General features: G+C 40.9%; 1 protein-coding gene across 1 annotated transcript; it reads right to left on the bottom strand.

Moving 5' to 3' along the window:
- Positions 1-13,632: 13,632 nt before the first annotated feature.
- IL22RA2 (interleukin 22 receptor subunit alpha 2) lies at positions 13,633-20,738 on the bottom strand. Its single transcript, XM_008923819.3, is given in 8 exon segments — positions 13,633-13,882; positions 14,958-15,116; positions 15,551-15,720; positions 16,989-17,167; positions 17,994-18,144; positions 19,108-19,183; positions 19,185-19,303; positions 19,632-20,738. Coding segments are annotated over 6 exon segments (771 nt in total). The 5' UTR covers positions 19,224-19,303; positions 19,632-20,738; the 3' UTR covers positions 13,633-13,882; positions 14,958-14,960.
- Between the last annotated feature and the right edge of the window lie 1,936 nt (positions 20,739-22,674).

The following is a 22,674-nucleotide window of genomic DNA, read 5'->3' as shown; positions in this document are numbered from 1 at the left end:
TTGCAGAGAATACATATGCTCATATATAATAAATACATATCTACATTACATACATATATGCTTTTATATTCACAGACAAATATATAAGCACATTTTTGTACTGGTGTGTGTATACTGATGTTTATGTTCTCAGTAGTGCTAAACTCCAGTTTGGAGCAGAGAGGTGAGAGATATGCCTGAGTTTTTTGATGAAAAAAAATGTATTACTTATTTTTTTTTTACTCTGAATTTTCTGAGTCAATAACAGAAACCTTGGCTACAGTCTTATTGTGGGGTTATCTTCAGTGATAACTTTCCTCAATTCGCTCCTTGTGAACATGTGATGTATATGAAGCTGATATGGTAAATCAGAGTGTCATCTTCCATTTCAGAGAGAGGATGCGATTCTGGAAGGCAACAGAACTTACTTTCTCATTTTCTTTGGGGAAAAAAAGAAAAACAGAAAAGCAAAGTACAAGTTACTGAAAGCCTCCAAGTGTTATTTTTATAGTAGCTGTTCTATGTCAAAGGATGTTTTGAAGACAAGCTAACAAACGGCTTGTCATATACTAAACTTATAGGGCAAAAGACTCTGGTGACTGGTCTTCCTTAGTCTGACCTTTTGCATGACAGCAATAAATCAGTGAGCCTTCCATGTCTCTTGTATTGTCCCAAGCTCTTGGGAAAAGGATGATTGAATAGGAAGAATTAGTGCTGCTGCATAGGATTTAGCATAATGGATAGATCATTAACCTTTTAAGTCTGGTATCCTGGCTTCCAAACTGGCCTACCCTGGCTGCTTCAAGTAAGCAAAAATCTCCATACAATAGCAGGGTGGTTGGTGCAGAGAAGGGGAAAGATTTTGCCGAATGGAGTCATGAGAACGGGTTGTTGTGAGGCCCAGTGGCACTGCAGCCACAGTGGGACAGCGCTGTGAAGTACACAGGCCCCAGGAACACAGACAGGGACATGACATGTGTGTCCTCAGTGCAGTGACTTACTCCACACTGCATGACCAGAGCTATGCACTCACTGTGCCAGGGTTATGTTATCCCAGTGGCAGCTGGAGGCCAGGCAGAATACCCTCAGTACCTAGAATGTACTTGCTTCCCTGATTTAGGCAGCGACATCATGTCCTAGATGTATGTTAACAATGGAGTCCTATTACAATGAAATTCAGTGTTGAAAATGAAACAAAGCTTCTAGTCTCTTGTTGGATGTTTAGTGTGAAAGGGGCTGTGGAAAGGTACAGTTTCAATTCCATTTGATTTGAACTTACCTCATAGGATGTGTTTCAATACTTGAAAACGTATGTCAGAGGATTCAGCTTGACAGGGTTTTCTGCAAGAGAAAGCAGCTAGATGTAGACAAAGATCAGTGACACATAATCAGATCAACCTCAAAAGTACCAGCTAAGCATCTTCTTCATTTCTGGTAATTTTGATGAGCTCACACTGAAAATATGTCCATAATGTAAAGTCTATGAAAAAAGACTTTATGGTCCAGGAGCTTTAATTCATGTCTTAACAACACCCTACACTGGTCATTACAATGCTTTGTGTGTTGTCTTGCCATCTGCCTACAGAGAGAAATTACAGTCCCATCGCATTATGTTGTTGGGATCATGCTAAAATGCAAGAAAATATCTGAGAAGTTTTCTGCTTGGTTGATGCTCTGATATTTTTCAAATAATGATAAAGGTAGTAAGTGTGTCAGTTTGAGCTGACTTACACCTTACATCAGCAATGTCATGGAAATCTCATCATGATATTTTGTACTTCCTCCTTTCTTACTGCATGTTACTGACAAGCAGCAGTAGCACAAGACATCAGAGAAACAATCTGACTCTAAAGGAACTGAGAAGAGACATAAACTCAGTGGCACAAGATATCAGAGAGACAATCTGACTCTAAAGGAACAGAGAAGCGACATAAACTTGTTTCTAGGCACAGTGACACCTCTTTCCAGCAAACCAAATGGCAAAGTGGGGAATTTACGGGTGGACCAAAGCTGGAGACTGACTGCTGAGGCTGTCTACTTCAAAGGTGATCAAGTATCTAACCAGATAATTGGCTGCCTGAACTGTGTGCGTGTTCACAAAACCCTGTATAAAATCTCTAGGCATATATATGGAAAAGGTTTCTGTTTTAAAAATTGACTTTTTCATGTCTAGCCCTGCCTACCTTTATATGGCTCCCTGAACTTTGTTACCATCTAAGAGCAGGTATGCTGCCACTTGCCCATCACCTGACTAATCTCACCTCAAGAAACTTTCTGTTTCTGTACTATGTTCAATTCATGTCCTTACTGGTCTGGTTCTGCTGCTGCGGAAAAGTTTTTAGCAGTTTCACTAATAGTGTAAAGGCAAATTGTTTAAATAGCAGCAAGCATCACAAGCATCTGAGTTTCTACCAGTTATCTTCTGTCACTGGCATGTGTACTCATAGCATAACAGGTTTCACTCTTGGGAAATCAGATTTCTAGCTTCTACCTCTGTTTTTTGCACTGTTAATTTCGCTGTATCAGGGGAGGAATTGAGGACCTAAGCTTGTTCCATAAATGAAACTGGAAAAAAATCAGAGCGTAGACCTAGCTGTATGGGGAAACTTAAAATTCATAGATCACCCATGGAAACTTCCTTGTATGGGCAAGGTTTGAATGTCAAGAAACCAGAGGACTGCCACAATGTCACTTCCTGAGGTGTCCACCTTCAGAGGAAATGCCGAAGTTCAAGAGGAAAGTAAGGCTTTTTGCCTCTTCAGGTTTCTCTGGAAAGATCGTGTATACTGTATCTAATGGCTGGATTTGAAATGCTAATAGAATTTTCAAAGCACGTTCTCATTTTCAAGCATTCGAATGATACGTTTTTCAAGCTAACACATGTACCCTTAAAACAAATCACAAGATGTTCTGATGTGGTCTGTTTTGAGCAGTGGTGGGGTGGGTTGACTCCTCTGGAGACACCTGAACTCCTCTTGTCTGCTTTCTGCTGAGGGTTGCTAGTCAGCACATGGCTTGTGTAAGCCTTTATCTAAAAAAATCTTCGCTTTTGACAGGGCTCCATGGGGTAGGGAAACAAATAGGATTCACAGGTTGCAACATTCAGCATTCAACATTGTAATACTTAGTTTCTAGGCACTATGACTAGCACAGTGCAAAATCTCGGGTGAAGTGCCTGACTTGCTGGGGAGAAGTCTCACTGCTGTCATTGTCTCTTTCTTATTGCCATAGTCCCACACCGGAATTTTTCTGTGTCTTGCCTGTCTTGTGAATGTCTGTCGTGTCGACACTCCCTAACTGCTGCTTTCTTGCCTTGCCCTAGCCTTCCTAGCCTGCTGGAGAGCCTGTAGGCAGTCTGAAGCATTCCACGCATCAAGCTGTTGAAAGGGAAAGGTGACAGAGCAGTGCTTTCATCTCCCCTCTGTTTTTGGGGGACCAGGAGTCTATAGATACTGGATGAATGCTGCTGCTCCCCTACAGGTACAGCCTTTAGCACAGTCTGAGAGGAGCCTCTGCATTGCTGGCAGCTGTACAGCTCCTCAAGAGGTGAAGATGGCTATCACAAAAATCAGGCTGCTGGCACGGTGGTGTGTGCCGGGGGCTGGCCCAGTCCCTACTGGGCTCCCCCAAGACAGGGGCAGCCCACTTACACAGTGGTTCAGTGCACTCCTCTGGGATGTGGGCAGTGGCATGTACAGAGAGGGAGGGTGAATTGGGCTGCAATAGCCAGCATGTTGACTGGAATGGCTTTCTCTAGTCTTGCAGTAACATAAAACACAAAAATAATTACCAGTGCAAGGCAGTGCAGTGCTATGTGAGCACCAGAAGCACTGGACTGTGAAATAGCTTTTTTCAACTTCCTTGTTTATGACCAAGGAAGTTATAAGTATATTAAAGAAATACTGATTTAAACCTTCTCACCTCTGGTGTACTTTGAGTGTTTTACAGACCATGTTTGTTATTTTTCTTGTAAGTAAGCCATTTAATATTTGTATCTGTATTTATTCTGATAATTAACTGTTATGTCAGGACAGAGACGAGAATTATGCAGGAGACAGTGCTAGGGATGTGAAACTACACATAGAAAAAAATATTCCTTTTAGTATAGATATCCTTTATACCATAGATAATAATTCCACATGTAGTTCACTTCCAGAAAACATTTCCTCAGTAGGCACAACAGGCATTGCCTGCACTTTTTCTGTGGACTGAAAGCAGCAAGTTCCTTACAGAAGGAGTCAGAGCTCTTCTGTAGTCGTATGCTACAAGTACTGTGCAAGGTAACAGGGAATAACAACACTAATTTCACCTCAACATAAAGTTCATTACAGTCAAAAGTGTGGCTCCTTCATGAAATTCCCTTTGTACATAATAGTGGCATTAATAGGAATGTGTTTTTAAATTACAACAGAGGTTAAAAAGTCAGGATATAGCAGTGAGAAGTTGGCATTTTCTGCTGCAACACAGAACACACTATTTTTTGTTCAGTGAAAAAGTCTTGTTGCTTTTTTTGTTGTTTTCTTCCAAGTAGCAAAAAAAGGAATGGTCTTTAGTCACTCTAGGATTGACTGAGAGGAAGGAAAATCTTTTCTGTTGCTGAGCCAGCTGTTCTGTAACTTCTCACATCTTTTGAAGCACAGCTTGCCAGAATGGATATTTCCCCTAAAATAAGTTGGCACTTATGATCCCTGCTGACCTTTAACCGCTGAGACTGTTGACTGTGATGTAGGCTTAGCAAATCACTTAGTTCAAAGGGGATTGGCTGCCTGTATATCTTTACAAACACTTTTGAATATTTTTATAGACCAGATTAGAGCCCTTCCCTATTTCACATGGATCCTGCTAAGACAAATACATTAATTGGGCTTAAGGCACTCTGAAACTAGGGGTGTTTAGATTACTAACTCTGATTGAAGTCAGTAGTTTCTGAATAATGTGTTCTTCACAAGAACCTTACCTAGGAAAGATAAGCTCTGCTAGCTGCCTTGCTGTTTAAGTAACTGTGGTCTTTATGGTCCTACAAAACCATCCCATGTTTCAAACTTCCCTCATAGCCCAGAAGGAAGGTGCACCAAATAACTCTGCAGAAGTCTTCCAGCTTGTGCAACTGGTGGAACTGTGATTGGTCAACCTTGGTTCATGTCACCCTTTACCTCCCTACTACAACTATTCACTAGTTAGGATGAGTTGTAGCTCTCCAGCACTGAGACTGATTCTTGTGACTCCACAGATGAAAAGGCTTTATAAGTCCACACTTGAGGAAAAATTATTGTCATAATTCATTAGGGAGCAGTCAGTATTTTCTTATGAATGATCTAAGGCATTGCTGTGAAAACAAGAGAGGTTCCAATCAGTGATCAGATCACATCAGGAAAGAGAGGCACCCAGTGATCATGCTCAAAATATATTTTCAGGCTGTCTTTTCTGAAAGGACTAGAGTTGTTAAAAATGTGATTCTGAGCTCTGCAGGCTGGGGATGTCCTGCCTGATTGCCTGTCCCCATGTCCAAGGGGACTTTCAGTCCAGAGAGCTTATTCATTGCCACAGTTCTGTTAATTATTTTTTTCTGCATGGTCTTTTCCCTCTGAAAATGTCACATCTCAGGGCACATCTTGTGTCTGAACTTCTTTTCCCAAGTGCCAGTGGTATGGGAAAGATTATTCAACTGAGTCATTCAGGAATAATTCTTTGGAAAACAAAGACCTTTTTGGCTGGATGAAAGCTCAGAGTTTGGAGGCCTCCAAATGCACAACTGCAGCTGTGTGGGGTGTAGGGCTTTCAGCTATGGATTCAGACAAGAAAGCAATTTGCTCTGCATCTCTGTTATCTAGACAAGACTTTTCACTATGCTAAGATGTGGAAACTACTTCATTGTTCCATATACCATGGTTAGAAGCATTGGAGGATCCAGTGATGCAGTCTGGTTTTTTTTATTTTCTCAGTTTCCTTGTCCCTGTCCTCAGTCTGGGACTGAGGACCCTAGACTTCGCTCTTCTCTTCAGCCATAGGGAGGAGAGTAGCAGAATAGCTGATGGTCACGAATGTGATTAAGGCATTGCATTACTTCTGTCTTGCCACAGTATGTCAGTATAATCCCGTATATGGTTCAGCCAGACTTCTTTTTATAGTTCCCTGGTTTATTTAGAAAACACTGCCTTGGGATTTGGAATTTTGCCCTTCTTTTCAGCTTTTTTCTTTTTTTTTTTTCAATCTGTGAAGTAACAGCTGCATGAACCAAGTAGAGATGAACAAATGTGCCCTTTTTATGCTTTTATTTAAAAAAATAGATTGCAAGTATTCATGAAAGCCTCAGTTCTGAAATGTACTTTTCCAGGACCAGCTCATGACAAGCTAGATACACTTAGCAAATAAAAAGAAATTATACCTATGACTGTGGATAGAATTTTTTCTTTGTATTATTTAAATTGAGATTCTCTTTGCCAAGTAATTCTGATTATTCTATGGCCATGGAACATTCATATCTTGTGTTTTTATGCAGACCATGGCTAAAATGCTGTCTCTAAGCAAGTGAACAGATGACCTGTGTCATTGTGTGAAGTTAGCCTTCAGACTGTGAAAACTGGTTCTGATTTTTGCACAGCCTATAGCAAGCAAAGAGTCTGTCTCTACTTCTGCTTCACAGCCACTCCAAATAACTGTGATACCACCCCAGACTTATGGTCATCCACACCCATTATGTCCAGTACCACTCAGCAGTACTTGCTCAATCCTTGCCTAAAACCACGAGTAAAGTTCTTGAGAGGGTTAAGTATGCAGCCTCCTGAGTAATGACAGCAAATGCAAAAAGGCCAAGAGGGAATAGTGAACTTCTCATTCTTTTCTTCTACTTTGCCAGCAAGGAACTGTAAATAGTTCTGGGGAATTCTGTGTTCTCCATCTCCTAAGGATGTCATAGGATTTGAACCCACTGGACTGGCTGGCTTTCTCTTGTTGAGCTTGTCCATGTTGTTCTTCAGCTAATAGAAATGCTGTGAGGCTGGAAGGGACATAATCTGCAAAAGTGCCTCAAAACTTGCTTCTACTTAATAAATATTATTATTCATACAGTATATTCAATAATACAAGCAGCTAGTTTCTCTGTTCTGTTGTGCCTGCCTGCAGGTTGCTAACTGCATAATTCAGACAAGTAATTGGAAATCTCACAGCCTGGAAAATTAAGGACACAGGGTTGTTGCCACAGAGAAAACAATCTTGTTTTGTTTTTTTCACTTGAAAAACATAATGTTATGAAAGATATTTTAATAAATGATATTTTTCCCCTCAGTAAAATTCCAGTTTTTCATTAGGAATGTTTATACTATTCACATGCACTGTGAGGGCTTAAGAGAAATCAGCTGAAGCTTCTCCGCTATTCAGTTTGCCCTCCCCTGTTTGTCTTATTTCTCCAACTTATCCCATAATGTGACTGGCTATTGTTGTACCTTGAGAGGTCATGTTTCTTGCCACAGATCACCAGGTGTTGGGTTCACCAATGCTCAGCTCTTTTGTTTGGTCATATTGATGGCCTCACTCTGAAATGTTACTTTTCCTACTTCATCTGGAAGTAGCAGAATATTTTTTGTTGTAATGGTTGGTCATCGTAAAATCAACAGCATAATGTTTCTTTAGATGGTTAATGGTAATATGAGTTGGTGTTTTCCTCCGTCTTTAATATACAGCAGGCATGAAATTTATGGAAAAAATCTTTTCCCAGCCAAAGCCATTTTGGCCAGCTTTTCTTCAATGCATCACAGATACTGTGTTTTCATACACTAAAAGGATCTCACAGCTGCAGTAGATCTTGCTTGTTTGTGGCTCTGGTTCTTTTTTGAGGTCATAGCACAGCCTGTAGAGCAAGGAGGCGTATACCTTGAACATGTGGAATAATAGAGCTCCCTCTGCCCCCCAGTTGTACTTCCTAGTTCTGGGGATGTGCTGCTCAGCTCTTCTCACTGCTTATGCTTTATCCTAGCCTCTTTCATTTGAAAACTTAAGCACTCAAAGTACATTACACTTTATGTCATTGTGTGTCCAGTTATTTCTAGAAATCTATCTTTTTGTGGCAAACACCATTAACTGGCAAGAGATAATGGCCTTGTGTGCTCAGGGACAGCATAATGATGCAGCTTGTGCAGCTGAAAGGATTTAAGTTATTTAGTATTTTTGTGTACTTTTAGCATAATTTTTCATGGTATTTATGAGAGTGGAGCAATATTTCAGTGAGTGAGAAAATCAGCTTCAAGGCAGTATTCAGAATGAATGTGCAAAAAGCAGTACCAAACTGGGATCTCATTAAATTTCTGTAGTCACTTCACATTCACTTTTCAGAGTTTCACTCATCCTACTCCATTTTCCACAGGATCATTCAAATTTAAAAATAATAATTCAAGCATAAATGTAATCATTCAAGGCAAGGAGAAGGCCTTTGGCATTAGAAAGACTACTGTGCCTGAGGCACTCTGCAACTCCATTGTACACATCAACGTTTTCTCATCTGTGTTTCACCCCAATAACCAGGTTTTCTCTTTGTATTTATTAATGTAACCCTACAAATCATATACATATAATTTCAGGGTCCAGCTTATACCTGGTAAATATCCTATTAGTACATTACAGTAGTATTTCAGTAACTGGGATAGAGCTTCAGTCACCCAAGCATAGATGGTGAGTGTATAACTGTGGGATGTCCCGTCATGACTTCAGCTGCCACCCTCAGGATGTGAGGGTCTCATGTGGATCCTTCGCTGTATCTGCCAAACATGCATGGATTTCTCAGCCTGGCTTTTCCCTTCTCGGTGATGGCTTTTCACCCTCTGAGGTTGCTGCTGAAATAGCTGAAATGGTCTCTCTGATCAGAACACATCAGTATTGTGTCCTTATAGGTGTATCTTCTCCTTGACTATGGACACATATGAAATACTTTTGCTCCACAGAAGTATATGGCTCCCTTTCTGAGGCAGAAACTGCTTAATGTCTGTGTTGTTGGCCAAATCACTTTGCTCCTATTTTGAATGCTTGTTGCTCTAATGCTGCAAGTTCTCTGCTTCCCAGCCCCTCGATGTGTGCACTTTTTCTTCTTGCCTTTTCTGCCTTTCCCAGCAGTTTCTTTCCCAGGTTTGTCTCTCTGATTCTCATTCCACTCAGGGCATGCTTAGTGACTTCACAGACCCTCTGAAACTGTTTAAGTTTGATTTAACAAAGACAACCCTATTGCTTGTTTTTTTTTCTGATATCTTTTAGGAGCTTTATTGTTTCAAGTATAAGATTTTATATTTAGATGTTAGCCTAGAAACAAGGCCTTAGCCCAGTCCTATAACAATCATGTGCCTGTCAGCTATTAAACCCAGTGTCTCATAACAAGCAATGTTAAAGAAATACTCATCTGTTGTTAGAAAATGAAAAACTGTTTCTTGGAGATTTGTATGATTTCTCACTCCCCCAAAAAGAAAAAAAAGTATCAGAATGACAGTGCCTGAAATGAATTAATTAATGACAATTTTGTTGCTCTTTTGTAGATATAGAAATTAGCACAATGGCTCTTCATTGTCATCCTGTTCCTGTGTTTAAAAGAGTCTTATCTTCCAGCATGATACCACTGGGCTGCATTTTGTCCTTTTTGAGGGTATTTAGGCAACTCAGCATCAAATCCCCACTGCCTTAGAAAAGAGCACAATGTTTAAAATTTAGGACTATCTTCAGTATTTACCTCAGATGATGGAGCTTTTTCAAGTATTCCCTTTCTGAACTTTCCTTGTAAGCACCAAGGCTCAAGCCTCTCATTTTTCCTCATCTCAAGCCAAAATTCTGGCAGCAATGACCCCTTGAACTGGGCCTTCAGCAGACTAAACACATAAGTAACAGCCAGTTACTTCATCATTTGGGGAATTACATTTTAAAGGTTTTTTTTTTCCTTGGAAAACTTTTATAAAAGATTCTGAAAACAAGTTGCAAAGGAGACTGTAGCTTTCCTAGCAGTGAACACCGATGTCTTTTCTTTCCCTCCCCTTCTCCAAAGAAGTACTCTTGTTTTGTGTCTTGTGTCCTTTGTGACAAACTAACACTCAGGAGTTTGGGGTGCTTTTTTTTTTTTTTATCAGCCAGATTTTACAGATTAATATCTTTGTAGCAAACATTGAAATCCATAGAAAACCCCACCTATTTATGATTAATTCTCTGCAGGCTGGAATACTTGATAACATCTAATAGATCTGTGGCAAAAGCCAACACCATTTCACAACAGAGCCCCACCCCTGGGCCATGAAGCGGTTCTTAGCAGAGATCAAGTCATGCAAGTAAATAAACCCCAAGTTCACATCTGATTAAAGCAGATATACGGGAGGTGTGAACAAGACTGGCCAGATGCTACATCATATGATAGACATCAAGGATCATGGCATCATATAAAAATGGGCATTTATATGGTACAGCTGGCTATGCATAATCTTCTCCTAATTTATAAGGCTGGAGCATCTGGTCCATTGCTGTTTCTCTATCAGCTTTTCTGGAGCCCTGTTCTTGAATTTCTGGTAGCTGAATACCGCTCTTGTGAGTGCCAGCGGAATGGGAAGATAAAGGCATTTATAGTAGGAGATAAGCACTTATTCCATCCAACAGATAAGATAATGTTCAAATACCGTCATGAAAGAAAGAAGGGTAGACCCTTGTGGGATGGGCTCCACTTCACAACAAAGTCCATAACCTCAAACTCTCAAACACATAGTATTTATTTCTCATTAGAGGGACCCTCGGCCGTGATACAGGGACCCAGCCAGATGAGGTATTGTGACAGGCAGACATCCCTCAGCAAAGTGGCAAGTGAGAGCTTACAGAATAGATTGCACAAGTCCTAAGTCCTGCTTTCGTTACACTGTTTGGTCTTCCCCACCCAGTGCCATACCCCGAAAAGTCAGCATTTATTTATCTCTTTTCTGAAACAGAAGCTGGCGCTTGGGTAGAAAATGTCTCCTCTGTAGGTGACTAAAAAAACAAGAGAAGGGTGTTTTCAGCTGGGCCTTGCAAACTTTTAGCCAGAAGGAGCCAAGCCAACGATGTGAAAGCATCCTGAACTGAATGGTGTACATGCTCATGAACCACTGCAGAGCTGTGTGTCAATCCAGGCAGTTCTGGAGATGGTCTGCTTGTGCCCATGAAGAGAAAGAGAAAGGAGAGGTAGAGCTCACTTTTCCAGGTATTTCCAAACTGACTTGCCTGCAGGAAAGTCCCAGCTGTAATTAAGAGAACTCTTTCTCCATTCCACCCTCATGGAGTCATAAATAGCAGTGCAGCATACAGTCTAAGGCACAATAAGTTATTAAAAGTTACAGCATTGCCAAGGCTATCTAGAAGCTGTGGGTGCAGATCCTTCAGCCTTTGTGGACTAAAAATACAGCACCAAGCCCTTCCCTGGTAAAATTACATGTCAGAACAGCACTGAAAGGAAATTTGCATTTCAAATGGAAAGGGAAAATTTGCTTTTGCAGAACATCATGGGGCTGGCAATGATAAATCAGGGTACTGTCAGAATGGAAGTGAGTTCCTGCAACTCTTGCACTGCTTTCCGTAAGCCTGTGTTGTTGCTGAGGAAGTGAAATCTGGTTAGCAACACAACTGTGCAAGACTTCTTCAGATCTTTTATTGTTTTTCTCAGTATGCATGCTGCATATTTTCATAAGTTAATAAAATTGAAAAACTTTCAGATTTCAAATGTCCCTGTGGCTCTGCTGCTTCTTCTTTTCTTTTTTTTTTTTTTCTTTTTTTTTTTCTTTTTTTTTTTTTAATGTTTTCTTTAAAAGAGTTTCACCCTCTGCATCTGACAAAGGTACAGTATTTGGCATTGTCTTCTCTGGCTAGGGTTAGTAGATGTTACTTTAACAACACTTTATCTTTGTGTAACAGTGGCAACATGAGCCGCACTAAGGAAAGAAGTGAATTCGAGAAAGAACTTGAATTACTACAGATATTATTTTCAGGCTGTGATGACCCACAAATGGATGAAGTCACCACTGCTGAAATATACGACAGGCTATTTCTTAATAGTTTGCCTGGTCAGTTTTATTGTTGTTCTGGCCAGTGCAAGAGGGGCAGCAGGGCAGTGCTTGATCTGAGGCTTGTCTTGGCGCTAGGTATTGTACAGAGATTTAATAAGACTCACGTCCTAAAAAAACTTATCTAAATAAAGAAACTGTGGGATATGGGTGGGGAAAGCAACTGGAAGAACTGGGAAAGGAGTGAAAAGAGGAAGTGTGGTGAAAGAAACCTGGGGTTACGGACTAGATATATGGACATGGCTAGATGTCTGCAAACTTAGTCATTCAAATATATAATGTATTAAAATCAGGTGGTGGAAATATTTTTTTATGGAATGACCTCTTTCATTTTGGTAAAGGCAAGTATGATGAGCATTCACTTCCTTAAGTACAGCCTCTTCCCAAACACCTACTGCCAGCACCCTCATGCGTTTGTCAGCTGTGATGCCTCCAGCTGAGGTGTTAGTGACAGACCATGAAAAATGCTTTGGATGTGGCTTAAGAGAACTCAAGCTCAGTTACTTAAACTGAATCGATTCACCTTTGTGTATGTGATTTAAGGGAAAAGTAGATAGTGATTATGTAGCAGAGAGATCCAGTATTCCCAGGGCTTGCTTTGCCCTTTTGTTTCTGCTCCAATCTCTCCTCCTCTCATTTCATCTGCAGTAAGAGAATGTAGTTAAGTACTAATATTGTCATTGTCCTTGTGGTACCTGCCTTTGAGATATTTATATGCATTGATAAGATCCCCTCTCAGTCTTCTTTTCTCTAGGCTAAACAGGCCCAGCTCCCTCAGTCTCTCCTCCAAAGAGAGATGCTCCAGATCCCTAATCATCTTTATGGCTCTCCGCTGGACCGTCTCCAGCAGCTCCTTGTCTTTCTTATACTGAGGAGCCCAGAACTGGACAAACTACTCCAGATGGGGCCTCACTAGGGCTGAGTAGAGAGGGAGGATCACCTCCCTCAACTTGCTGGCCACACTCTTCCCGATGCACCCAGGACACCATTGGCCCTCCTGGCCACAGGGGCACACTGCTGGCTCATGGTCAACCTGTCATCCACCAATACTCCCAGGTCCTTCTCAGCAGAGCTGATCTCTAGTAGGTCAGCCCCCAACCTGTACTGGTACTTGGGGTTATTCCTCCCCAGGTGCAGTTCCCTACACTTGCCCTTGTTGAACCTCACTGGGTTTCTCTGTCCAATTTTCCATCCTATCAAGGTCCCACTGAATGGCAGCACAACCTTCAGGTGAATCAACCAGTCCCCCCAGTTTTGTATCATCAGCAAACTTGCTGAGAGTCTCTTCCTTTTAAATGTCTTTCATCAAGTGAAAGAAAGGATCTTTCCTGTTTTCGTTTAAATGAGTTCCTGGCTAATCACATACTGTTTTCACTGACAGAAATGTCATGTTGAGGGTACTAGGAAGACACTGTGAGCACGGGCATACTCCTGTACTGTACATTTCTTATTTTAAAGAGAGGACACTTTTTACATATTCTGTTGCAACCGTAGTTCTAGAAGACATAAAATATCTGAAACTTCTGTTTTATAAATTGTATTTTAATTCCAAGGCTTAAAATAGAAAAACCCTAGAAGGAATCTTAAGGATATTTCCACAAATGCTTTTTGCATGTTTTTTTCTTTTATATTACAAGACTGTTTCCTTTGAAAATGCAAATATATACCATCATAAATTGTAATATAGGACATACAAACAATCCTTGACCTTCATGTAGCATAAAATGATTGCGAGGAATCAAATAATTTAATGCAGCAAAGGTTAGTTTAAAAAGTGTCCAAGTATGTATTCCAGACATAGACAACAGATGTTGATTTACAGCTGGATCTGTGATGGAAAGCATCTTCTGCCATTATCCCTGTAATTGGGAAGAGAAAGATAATTGCTGCTGGAGTGAGCATTTAAGCTGGGTGTTATTAAACTGAACTGACACTGAACACATGCCATTCTCCTGCATTCCTCCTGCACCTCTGCAGGTTGTTTGGAAGTCCAACTCTAACCTGAGCTTCCAGCTCTTTACAGTACTGGGAAGGTGAGCAAAACTGCAGGAATGTCTCCTAGAAATGGGCTCCCTCCTTAGCCTAAATCCACTGACCAAGACTTAAGAGAGATCAATGTTATGCATCATATTATGAAGCTGAAGAAAAGAAAACTTTTATAGTTAGGGTATAACAATTAGGGTAGAACAGAAGCCCAGGTTCAAACTCTGACGCTTTTTCAGTTTCCCCCTAGAAAGGGCCCAGATATGAGCTTGCTAAGGCCAATTCCAGTGAAGTCAGCTGTGGGCTAAGTCTTTGTACACTCCGTGTCTTTGCACCTGCAAGACAGGATTGATGGTAAATCTCTTTGCTGGGCATATAATACCTGAAGATAGTCTAGTGATTCAGGTAAGTAAAAAACCAAATTTTCAGACCAGCTAATGGAGCTAACTCTTGCATTTTGGCCCACAGGAACTTAGGAAATTTGATAACTGATTTATTTTTAAAAAAATTACACTGAAGAGTGGCTACAAAAAGGGGACAGGCATATTTTAATTAATCCATCAGATCAATTCCTGAACAGAATTGAGATGCAGAGCTTGCAGGAGAATTGCATGTTAAAAAGGTTGGAGGTAACTTATTTTCCTAATTAATTCTTACTTGACAGAAAAAAAAATGAAAGTAATACTATTTATAACTGTTTAAAGAAAGGTACGGAGATAATTTTGAGGACAGTGCCAGCATGCAAATAATTTTCTATCCCATTCTTCTAACCTCCTTGGCCTTATCATCCTTACCTGGTGTGCAACTAACCGAGATTATGTAAGAATTCTAGCTAATATTGTCATATGGGATGGCAGTTTCTATGCCACACTTTATTTTCTCCTTTTGGAGAGCATCTGCCTTTGTGATCTTGACTTCCAGAGTCATCTCCAGTTTCAGCTAGTGACTTACCTGTCAGTGCAGCACAGTGCATTGCCTGCTGCTGTAGGCACTGCTGCGGTCCAGTATGGGCACATAGGTTTTAGCCACGATGCAGTAGCTGACTCCAGGCCTCAAATCTTTTATTTTAATAACCTTGTCTTTTCCTTCATACACCAGGACTCTGTGTTGCTTCACACATGGTGGAGAAAAAAGAGCCAGTCAAGCACATTTCTCTAGCAAATGTATTTGTGAGTAAAGTTTAACAGCAGAGGGTGTAGAACAGCATGTGGACTTACACAGAGTCCACAGCATTAATAATTTATTTATGATTTTAAAAGAAAATTCTGCCTCTCCCCTCAAATTCCCCTCCTGTCTCAATTTTTTAATATATATCTTAGAGTATGAAATACTAAGTTGATGACAAATAATACAGGGAGGATTTACAACTCAGCTCAAACAAATTTTATTCCTGAAAAATAAGCCTACATTGTTTACAAATGCCTGTGCAGTCATCAATGCTCTCACAATCCCAGAAGACTATTTCAGCTGTAAAACAAGAATGGTGTGCCCATACTTTCCTGGCTTTTCAATGGTAAAGGGTTCATATTTGAATATACACTTACCTCATCTAGCAAGTTGTTAATTATGAAGACTTGATACACCAGATCATAATAATTTGTCATTGGTATCTTGCTGCCTTTCTTCCTTTTATATGGAGAATGGGGAGGCTGGAGCTTTACTACAATGGATTTGTTGCTATGAACCACAGTTACTATTGGAGGTCCTATTGTAGCTAAGGAAAAAACCCAAAGCTATAAACACAACTCTAGTTTATTAATAATATTTCATAGAATGCAATTTGAATCCATTCAACAAATTATCATATTTCCAACAATATATTATTCTGTATTTACTGTTAAAGAGTCACTTTATAAATTCTTCCTTCTTGGTGGTTATTGCTTGGTTATTGCTATTTCAGGGGTGACATTTCCTGTGTTTGTAAATCTAACTTTGAACCAAACTTTTTGAAATCTCTTAGAGCTGCATGTTGCTGTGTGCTGCCTAGTCAAGCAAAACGCTTTGGATTCTTTGTCCTGATTTTCTTTTTCCCTCATATTTGTCTGTGTGCTTGGACTGCATAAAATATCCATTTGAATCATTTCAGTTATGCCAAGAATGCAGTTTCCATCATCACGTTAAAATTTTTTGCAATCTGCTTGGTTAAACACAGCTAAGGGTTCAAGATAGTGCCTGCATACCTGTGTGTGCAGCCCCAGAAATGTGGGGAGACAGGGCAGCAGCTGCCCCATACATCTCTTTAGGAGGAGGAGGTGGCACAGGACAAGATGGGCTATTGCTGCTGCAAGGTACTTCTTTATATCAAAGCTTGTGGTTTCATTTGTGCAGGAGGCTCAAGATGGTTTGCACTGCAGAGCTGTGAAGTCACCCACGTTGACAATTCAATTTTGCATTGACCAGTGAGGGAAAATTGGTTAATTCATAGGGAACTTTTGGGTAGGTAGACTGGTACTGTTCAGTGTTTGGACAGCTCTCCATTTCTAACATCCTGTGGCATTATAATGACAGAACTAACTAAAAGCTTGGCACATGTCTGTTCTATGTCCTTTGCTGAAGTGAGGAAAACACACAAATGTGAGGAGAATAGTGGCCACACAGCACTCAGCTCTCTTTTTGCCCCAAGACGGGAATGTTTCCTTTTTTCCATCTCATATCCTGTCCTTCTAGCAGCTTGAAAACTGGCTGAAAATAATTAATGTAGTTCCATGCCCTGAGGAAGAGGGCAATGTGAATTAAAGGGAGCTGGGCACTTTTGATCTCCTAACTATTGGTAAGTGCCCGTTTAGCCATAATTGGTTGGCTTTCAAGTGTGGGAAAAATTATTTTAGTATAACACTTCACCTGGGAGCAATTGACTTAAAACTTCTTTACGTACAGCTTTGTAGCTAGAAAAGGATGCTTGCAAATTGTGAGCAGAAATTATGCATTCCATGCCTTAGAAGATCAAATTCCTTTCTGAGAGACCCATATGTTTGCACTTACTTTCTCGCCAGGGAGTGAATCTGCAGCTGAGGCTCCAGTTGGAATAGACACCAGCCAATGCAGCTTTCACTCTTCCATAGTAAGGCTCCCGGATGTCAGAGGTCTCATGTGTTAGGTCACAGACATGGCTTTGAATTCCCCAGCAGTCATGTTTGTTTTGCCATGTGGTCTGCCCATAACTATGGAGAAAGAGAAGGAAGGATGTAAACTTTAGCTATCACCAACTGGGTCCATGCAGATTGTTAGCCTCTGTTTTACTTCAGTGTCACTGACACCGGTGGAAATTTACTGCTTTCAATTTGATGACAGAGAAGGTTGATTTCATGGGCATTTGGGAGCTACAGGTTTTCATTTTTTCTGAAAGATACCTAAAGCAGAGACATGGGTCACCAGCCCTGTAGGAAGCCACCTCTTACTTGCCCTGTGGAAGAGGCAGGCAAGCTTTGGCTTAGCCAGTGTGTTCAACAATGAGCAGAATGCCAGATTTCACCAGGTAATTTCTCAAGGGCAATGATGATTTCAGGCACTCACCAGGTGCACCAGGGATGGGAGCAGACCCTGAGGACCAGCCCCTAGTGTTGCCTCAAGCTTGCCATCCAAGGCACCCTGAGACACTGTCGTGGGCAAGGTGGGCCACTGAAACACCTTTAATGTCCTATTGCAGAAGAACTTCACCTAGCCAGACATGCTTCTGGCAGGCTGTTGGACCCAGTGACCTTCAGAGGTCCCCTGCAACCTACATTTTTCTTCAACTCTGTGGTGCAATGAGGATACAGAGCATATTCCTGGAGGTGCTTGTTCCTTGTCTGCCTCATGCTGCTTGGCTGCACCTTATGGGATATTAATTGATAAGTGCAGTGACAACTGAGAGCTGGCAGCCAAGCGGGACATGGCTGTTCCCCAGGTATGAGGAGAATATCCCATGTCACCTGAGAAATCCTTTTGATGTGGCCAGCAGGGATAGGCCCTGGCACAGTGGGAGGCTGGAGTTCCCCGGGTACTTACACTTTATACTGCACAAAGTAGAGTGTGTCTCTTGCCTCTCTGGCCCACCCAGGCTGCCAATGCAAAGTGCTGTTGAAGTTTAACGAACGAAACTCTACCTTCTGTGGCTTAATCGAGTCTTGCAGGTCTTGGTTTTCCATAAGTGAAAGTGCTGCAAATAATATGGAATGATAACATAACGTGTTTGTCCCAGACACGCTCCTCTGTATTGAAATCATGGGGGTATTGCCATAGACCATTTGGTTTCGTGACTAGCAGACCACAAAGGGAAATTAAATCTCCTGGATGTCACGATCAAAACGTTCCAAGTCATGAGATCTAGTAGTTACAGAACAAGTACATTTAGTACTATGAAAGGAACACTTTTATGTGGACTGTCTGGGTGGGGTTTTTTTGTTGGTGTTTTTTTTTTTTGTTTGGTTGGTTGGTTGTGTTTTTTTTAAATTTTTGTGGGTTTTTTTCCTTAGTGAGTTAACTGCTGTGTAAGATGCCTCATGCACATCCCAGGAAACAAATCCTTTGGATCTATTCACAGAGTCTGCAGTAAGCAGCCCATTCAGTAGTTAAAAGTCAAATGCTCTTTCCTCTGTGTTCAGCTTTAACCTGAAGAGATTATAGTTCTTTTAACTGTTGCCACAGTTGCATTTACCAGCTCTTGCCTAATAAACAATAACCTGAGATTCACCGCTTTTCCTGTCTGCACTACTGGAAAAGCTGTCTGACAGTTTTTAAGGTCATCTGTTTTCAAACTGCAATATTACTGACAGAACCAGTTAAAAACCTCTCTGAAACATCCAAATCCTAGTATTTTTCTGGGTTTTGCAACCTAGATGACAGCATCTTTTTCCCTGGCATATCACAAAATCTGGTAAGACTTGTACTGGTTGAACTGAAACTGGTAACACAGCCACGAAAAAATCTAACGGGTAACATGCTTGTTTTATCTGTATTTCAGAACCTTGAAAGATAAAATAACAGACCAATTTGAAAGTGACCAGACTTTTAAAACCCAGCAAAAGATCCAGAGACTTCTTGACTCATCCAGAGATTCAAAAACAGGACCTGCCCCCTCCCCCCTCCCCACATAGGAAAAGAGCGAAAAGCCCTTACTTACAAGTTATCTCATCCTGAAGCAGGTGCATCAGTAAGCAGAGGAAGGAAAGCATGATCCTCCTCATGCTTAGAAGAGCAGCTCCATGACTGAAAAGCACCTCTCTTCCTCTTGGGCATGTCTTATGAGGAAGTAATTGTTAACCACTCCAGACTTCCCCTCAGTGGTTTCCCAAATTCCCCGGTTTGGTTTAATTTAGCTGGAAAACATATGAGTTGCTCTAAATTAAAAATGAGCAATTGTTCTTACTTGGCAGTTGTGGTCACACTGAAGTTTGGAACTAATTATGAAGCAAACCATCATAAATAAGGTCCTTTTTTAAAGACACTAATTCCCAAATGATGTCTGTCAGTATTGTTTTATCCCATAAATTTATCACAGAAGCTGGCTTGCTTGCCATCCTTTTTATCAATTAAATTATTCATCTATTTATTTATTTATTTATTTATTTATTTATATTTCAGCTCACTAGTTGCTCACAGCTGAAGAACACAAGAAATTTTGCTGCAAACATATAAAAGACCTACCTGAGGGTTGTCCTCTGGTTTGATGGACTGTCTCTGGGTCAAATGCAAGAGACAGAGTTTGCAGGTGTGTTCACAGCAGGACATCATCTAGGAGTGTATCATTAGAAGAATGAGGGGCTGTGAAATTGCTGCTGGCTGTTGGGCAGCACGTTCACACCACATGGGCTGCTGGACAGATGATGGGAGGCTGCGAGACTACCAGCCTCCTAGCAGGGAATGAGAAGGTGAGCCCAGCCCACTGGGCCAAAGTGCCTCTCTGGGTTGGACTTTCAGACTGCCAGTCATATGCCCCAACTGGTGCAGGTGCGCTGCAACACTAACTGCACAAATACTGGCATTTGTCAGCGCTGTCATCTGAATCCTGTCTTCCCAATATGTGCATCCCTACAAGCTTGACCCCAGGGCTGGAGATGCCAAGGCTCCCAGACAAAAAAAAAAATCTCACTTTGTGCTTACTAGTGCTTTAATGCCACGTGCATTCCTGCCTGGTGGGAGAGGAGTTCTGTGCTCCTGGGACGTATGGAAAACTCAGCCAAGTCGGTTGCTGGTGGTGGATGTGGTGCTACTGGAGGCAGCTGGGAGCTTGCTGGCCCTCCTGCCCGGCCTTGCCCCTCATGCTTCCCTCAGAAAACTCCCCGATGCTGACACCCACCAGTGCTTAGCTGCTCATGCACTAGTACAACTAGGCAAAGGTCAGGATTCTCTTTTTGCAAACTCAAGATGACAAGCAAGAAGAGAAAAATGCAAATTTTGTATGACTTAATGCAGCACTATGTAACAACTCCCACCAAAGGAGTAATGGATGTGAAGACCATCTGTCTGCAGACAAAAAAAATTTGTCAGAGAATCATCTTTGCTTTGGGAAAAGGTGGAGGCAAAACACTTGTCAGGTTGAAAAAGTGCAAGTTCTGGTTCAAATGAAGATATTCTTTATTTAAAAGCAACCAGTTATATTCAGCAAACTGGACAATATCTAATCAAGAAGCTGACCTTGGTCAGACAGATGGGCACAGGCTCTCAGTTCAGCTGATCACCTATACCTCATTATACAAGCACTAAATCTGCAGCAGATATACTAAAATGCTAACTGTGCAGCTTTGAATAATTAATTAGGGATAATTAATTAGGAATGATTAATTATGAATAATTAATTATGAATAATTAATTTGAATAACCAATTAAGGGAATTAAAGAATTGAGAAGAAATGAAGTGAAAAAACACCTACCAAAATGAAGGCAGAAAGCAGAAAGTCTACCCTGGCTGTAAATTTTTTTATCTATTCATTTCCCAAACACATTTTCAAAACTCAGTGACCTTTAAGTAGTTCCCCACACCAAATGCAATTAGTATTTCGTCATGTTATACGAGCTCAAGTGCGGGAATAGGGAACTTTTACAAACCAATCACTAGACTGAAAGGTCATCAAAGTTTAGTCACAGATCAGGTATTTGTTTACTCGAATAGTACCAACACACCTTCCCATACCCCACGTAACAGCTCACTGCCAGGAGCTGAAGTGTGGACCTTTGCCAAAATTGCTTTTGATGGTGGCTCCTCCTACGAATGCAGAACTGAGGGCCAGCCTGCCTGGCGCCGGTGGGTTTTGCTCAGAAAAAAACTGCTCTGCCACGTGGTGAAACGGGGCAAGAAACACCTGTCACATGGAAAAACTCATGGTTTCATGCATATTGCACTCTGATAGTGTTTTATCTGCAACTGGGCTCAGCTTTCTGCATTAATTGGTAACTCTTTATATAAATTTGGTTGTTATTGTAATTATAGCAGGTTATCAGCATCTGTAATGTTGTGCTACTCATCAGCTTCAGTCATGCTGCTTCAGGGCTTTCTGTGATAAAAATTACTGCAGTCAAAGAAGGACCAGCTACACAAACACACATACAGATACGTACAGACACATATGTCTCGAGTTTCATAGAATATGTATATAGTAAATTTTAAAAAAAATTGAGGAACACTACAGGATGATGTGCACTGCAATGCCATTTAAAATACAAGAATTTTTAAAAACAATATTAAGGGTGCTCTGAACTTTATGAAGAAATGAAAAGTCAATATACATTACTTTCTCCAGCAGAATCCACATAAGTAGTTATGCTATTAGCTCATCCTAGCTTACACACTGAAGCACCTTTTTGATACAAACTACTGTGAAACAGCAGAACTGATGTTTTTGTGAACCAATATAGAACTCTGGGCATGAGGATCTTTTCCATTCCTGGAATTAAAACCTATCAGAATGCTGGGAAAACAGCTTTTTTTCTCTTGAGGACAAACTATTGCTACACAGAGGTAAAGTACAAGTACATTCACAGGCACATTTCACAAGTACATTCTTGCTGAAAGTTGCCTGATTCATCCCACTTCATGGCACCATCTCCTTGGTTATTCCTTTTCTTTCTTTTTCCTTTGAATGAGTTATTTTCCACACATAAGAGGAGACAATTTAACCCTGAAACTGTTACTGTAGCATGACCTTTGGCTGTGAGTCTCTGATATTTGCAGTGGATATGAGGGTGGGTTCTCCTTACATACCTGAATGAGTGTGCGGGAGGATGAAGAAAGGGGAGAAATTCCCAAAGCATACAGAAAATACCTCTAGTAACTGGCAGAGGCCAGGCAAGTTTCTCTCGTGTAGCATTTCACACAAAAATTAAAAAAATGAGTACTTCACATTGCTCTGGACCTAAAGACTATCCACAATTGGAGCTAGAGTTTTCAGTCTTTTCTAAACAGCCAGTGTGGACTCACAGGAAAACCTGTCTTAGGACGGGATTCTGGAGGTCTTTCAGTCCAGCCTAATGCTAAGCACAGGGCTAATGGCAGATTTATCCTATACTTAATCACTTTCAGTGTGAGTTTTCTCCTGCATATCCTAGTGGGATTCCCCTGCTGCAATTTATGACAGCTGGTTTTTGTGTTTTTACTTGGGGCCTCAGAGAAAAATCCCTCATTTCTGCAAATATTTGTTATAATTGGCTACTGCAGTTACATCTCTCCTGAGTGCCACCTCTCCTGGCTGAA

Source organism: Manacus vitellinus, unplaced genomic scaffold, assembly GCF_001715985.3.
Source record: "Manacus vitellinus isolate BGI_N305 unplaced genomic scaffold, ASM171598v3 scaffold_4_pilon, whole genome shotgun sequence".
NCBI lineage: Eukaryota > Metazoa > Chordata > Aves > Passeriformes > Pipridae > Manacus > Manacus vitellinus.
This window is presented reverse-complemented; position numbering and strand designations above follow the sequence as displayed.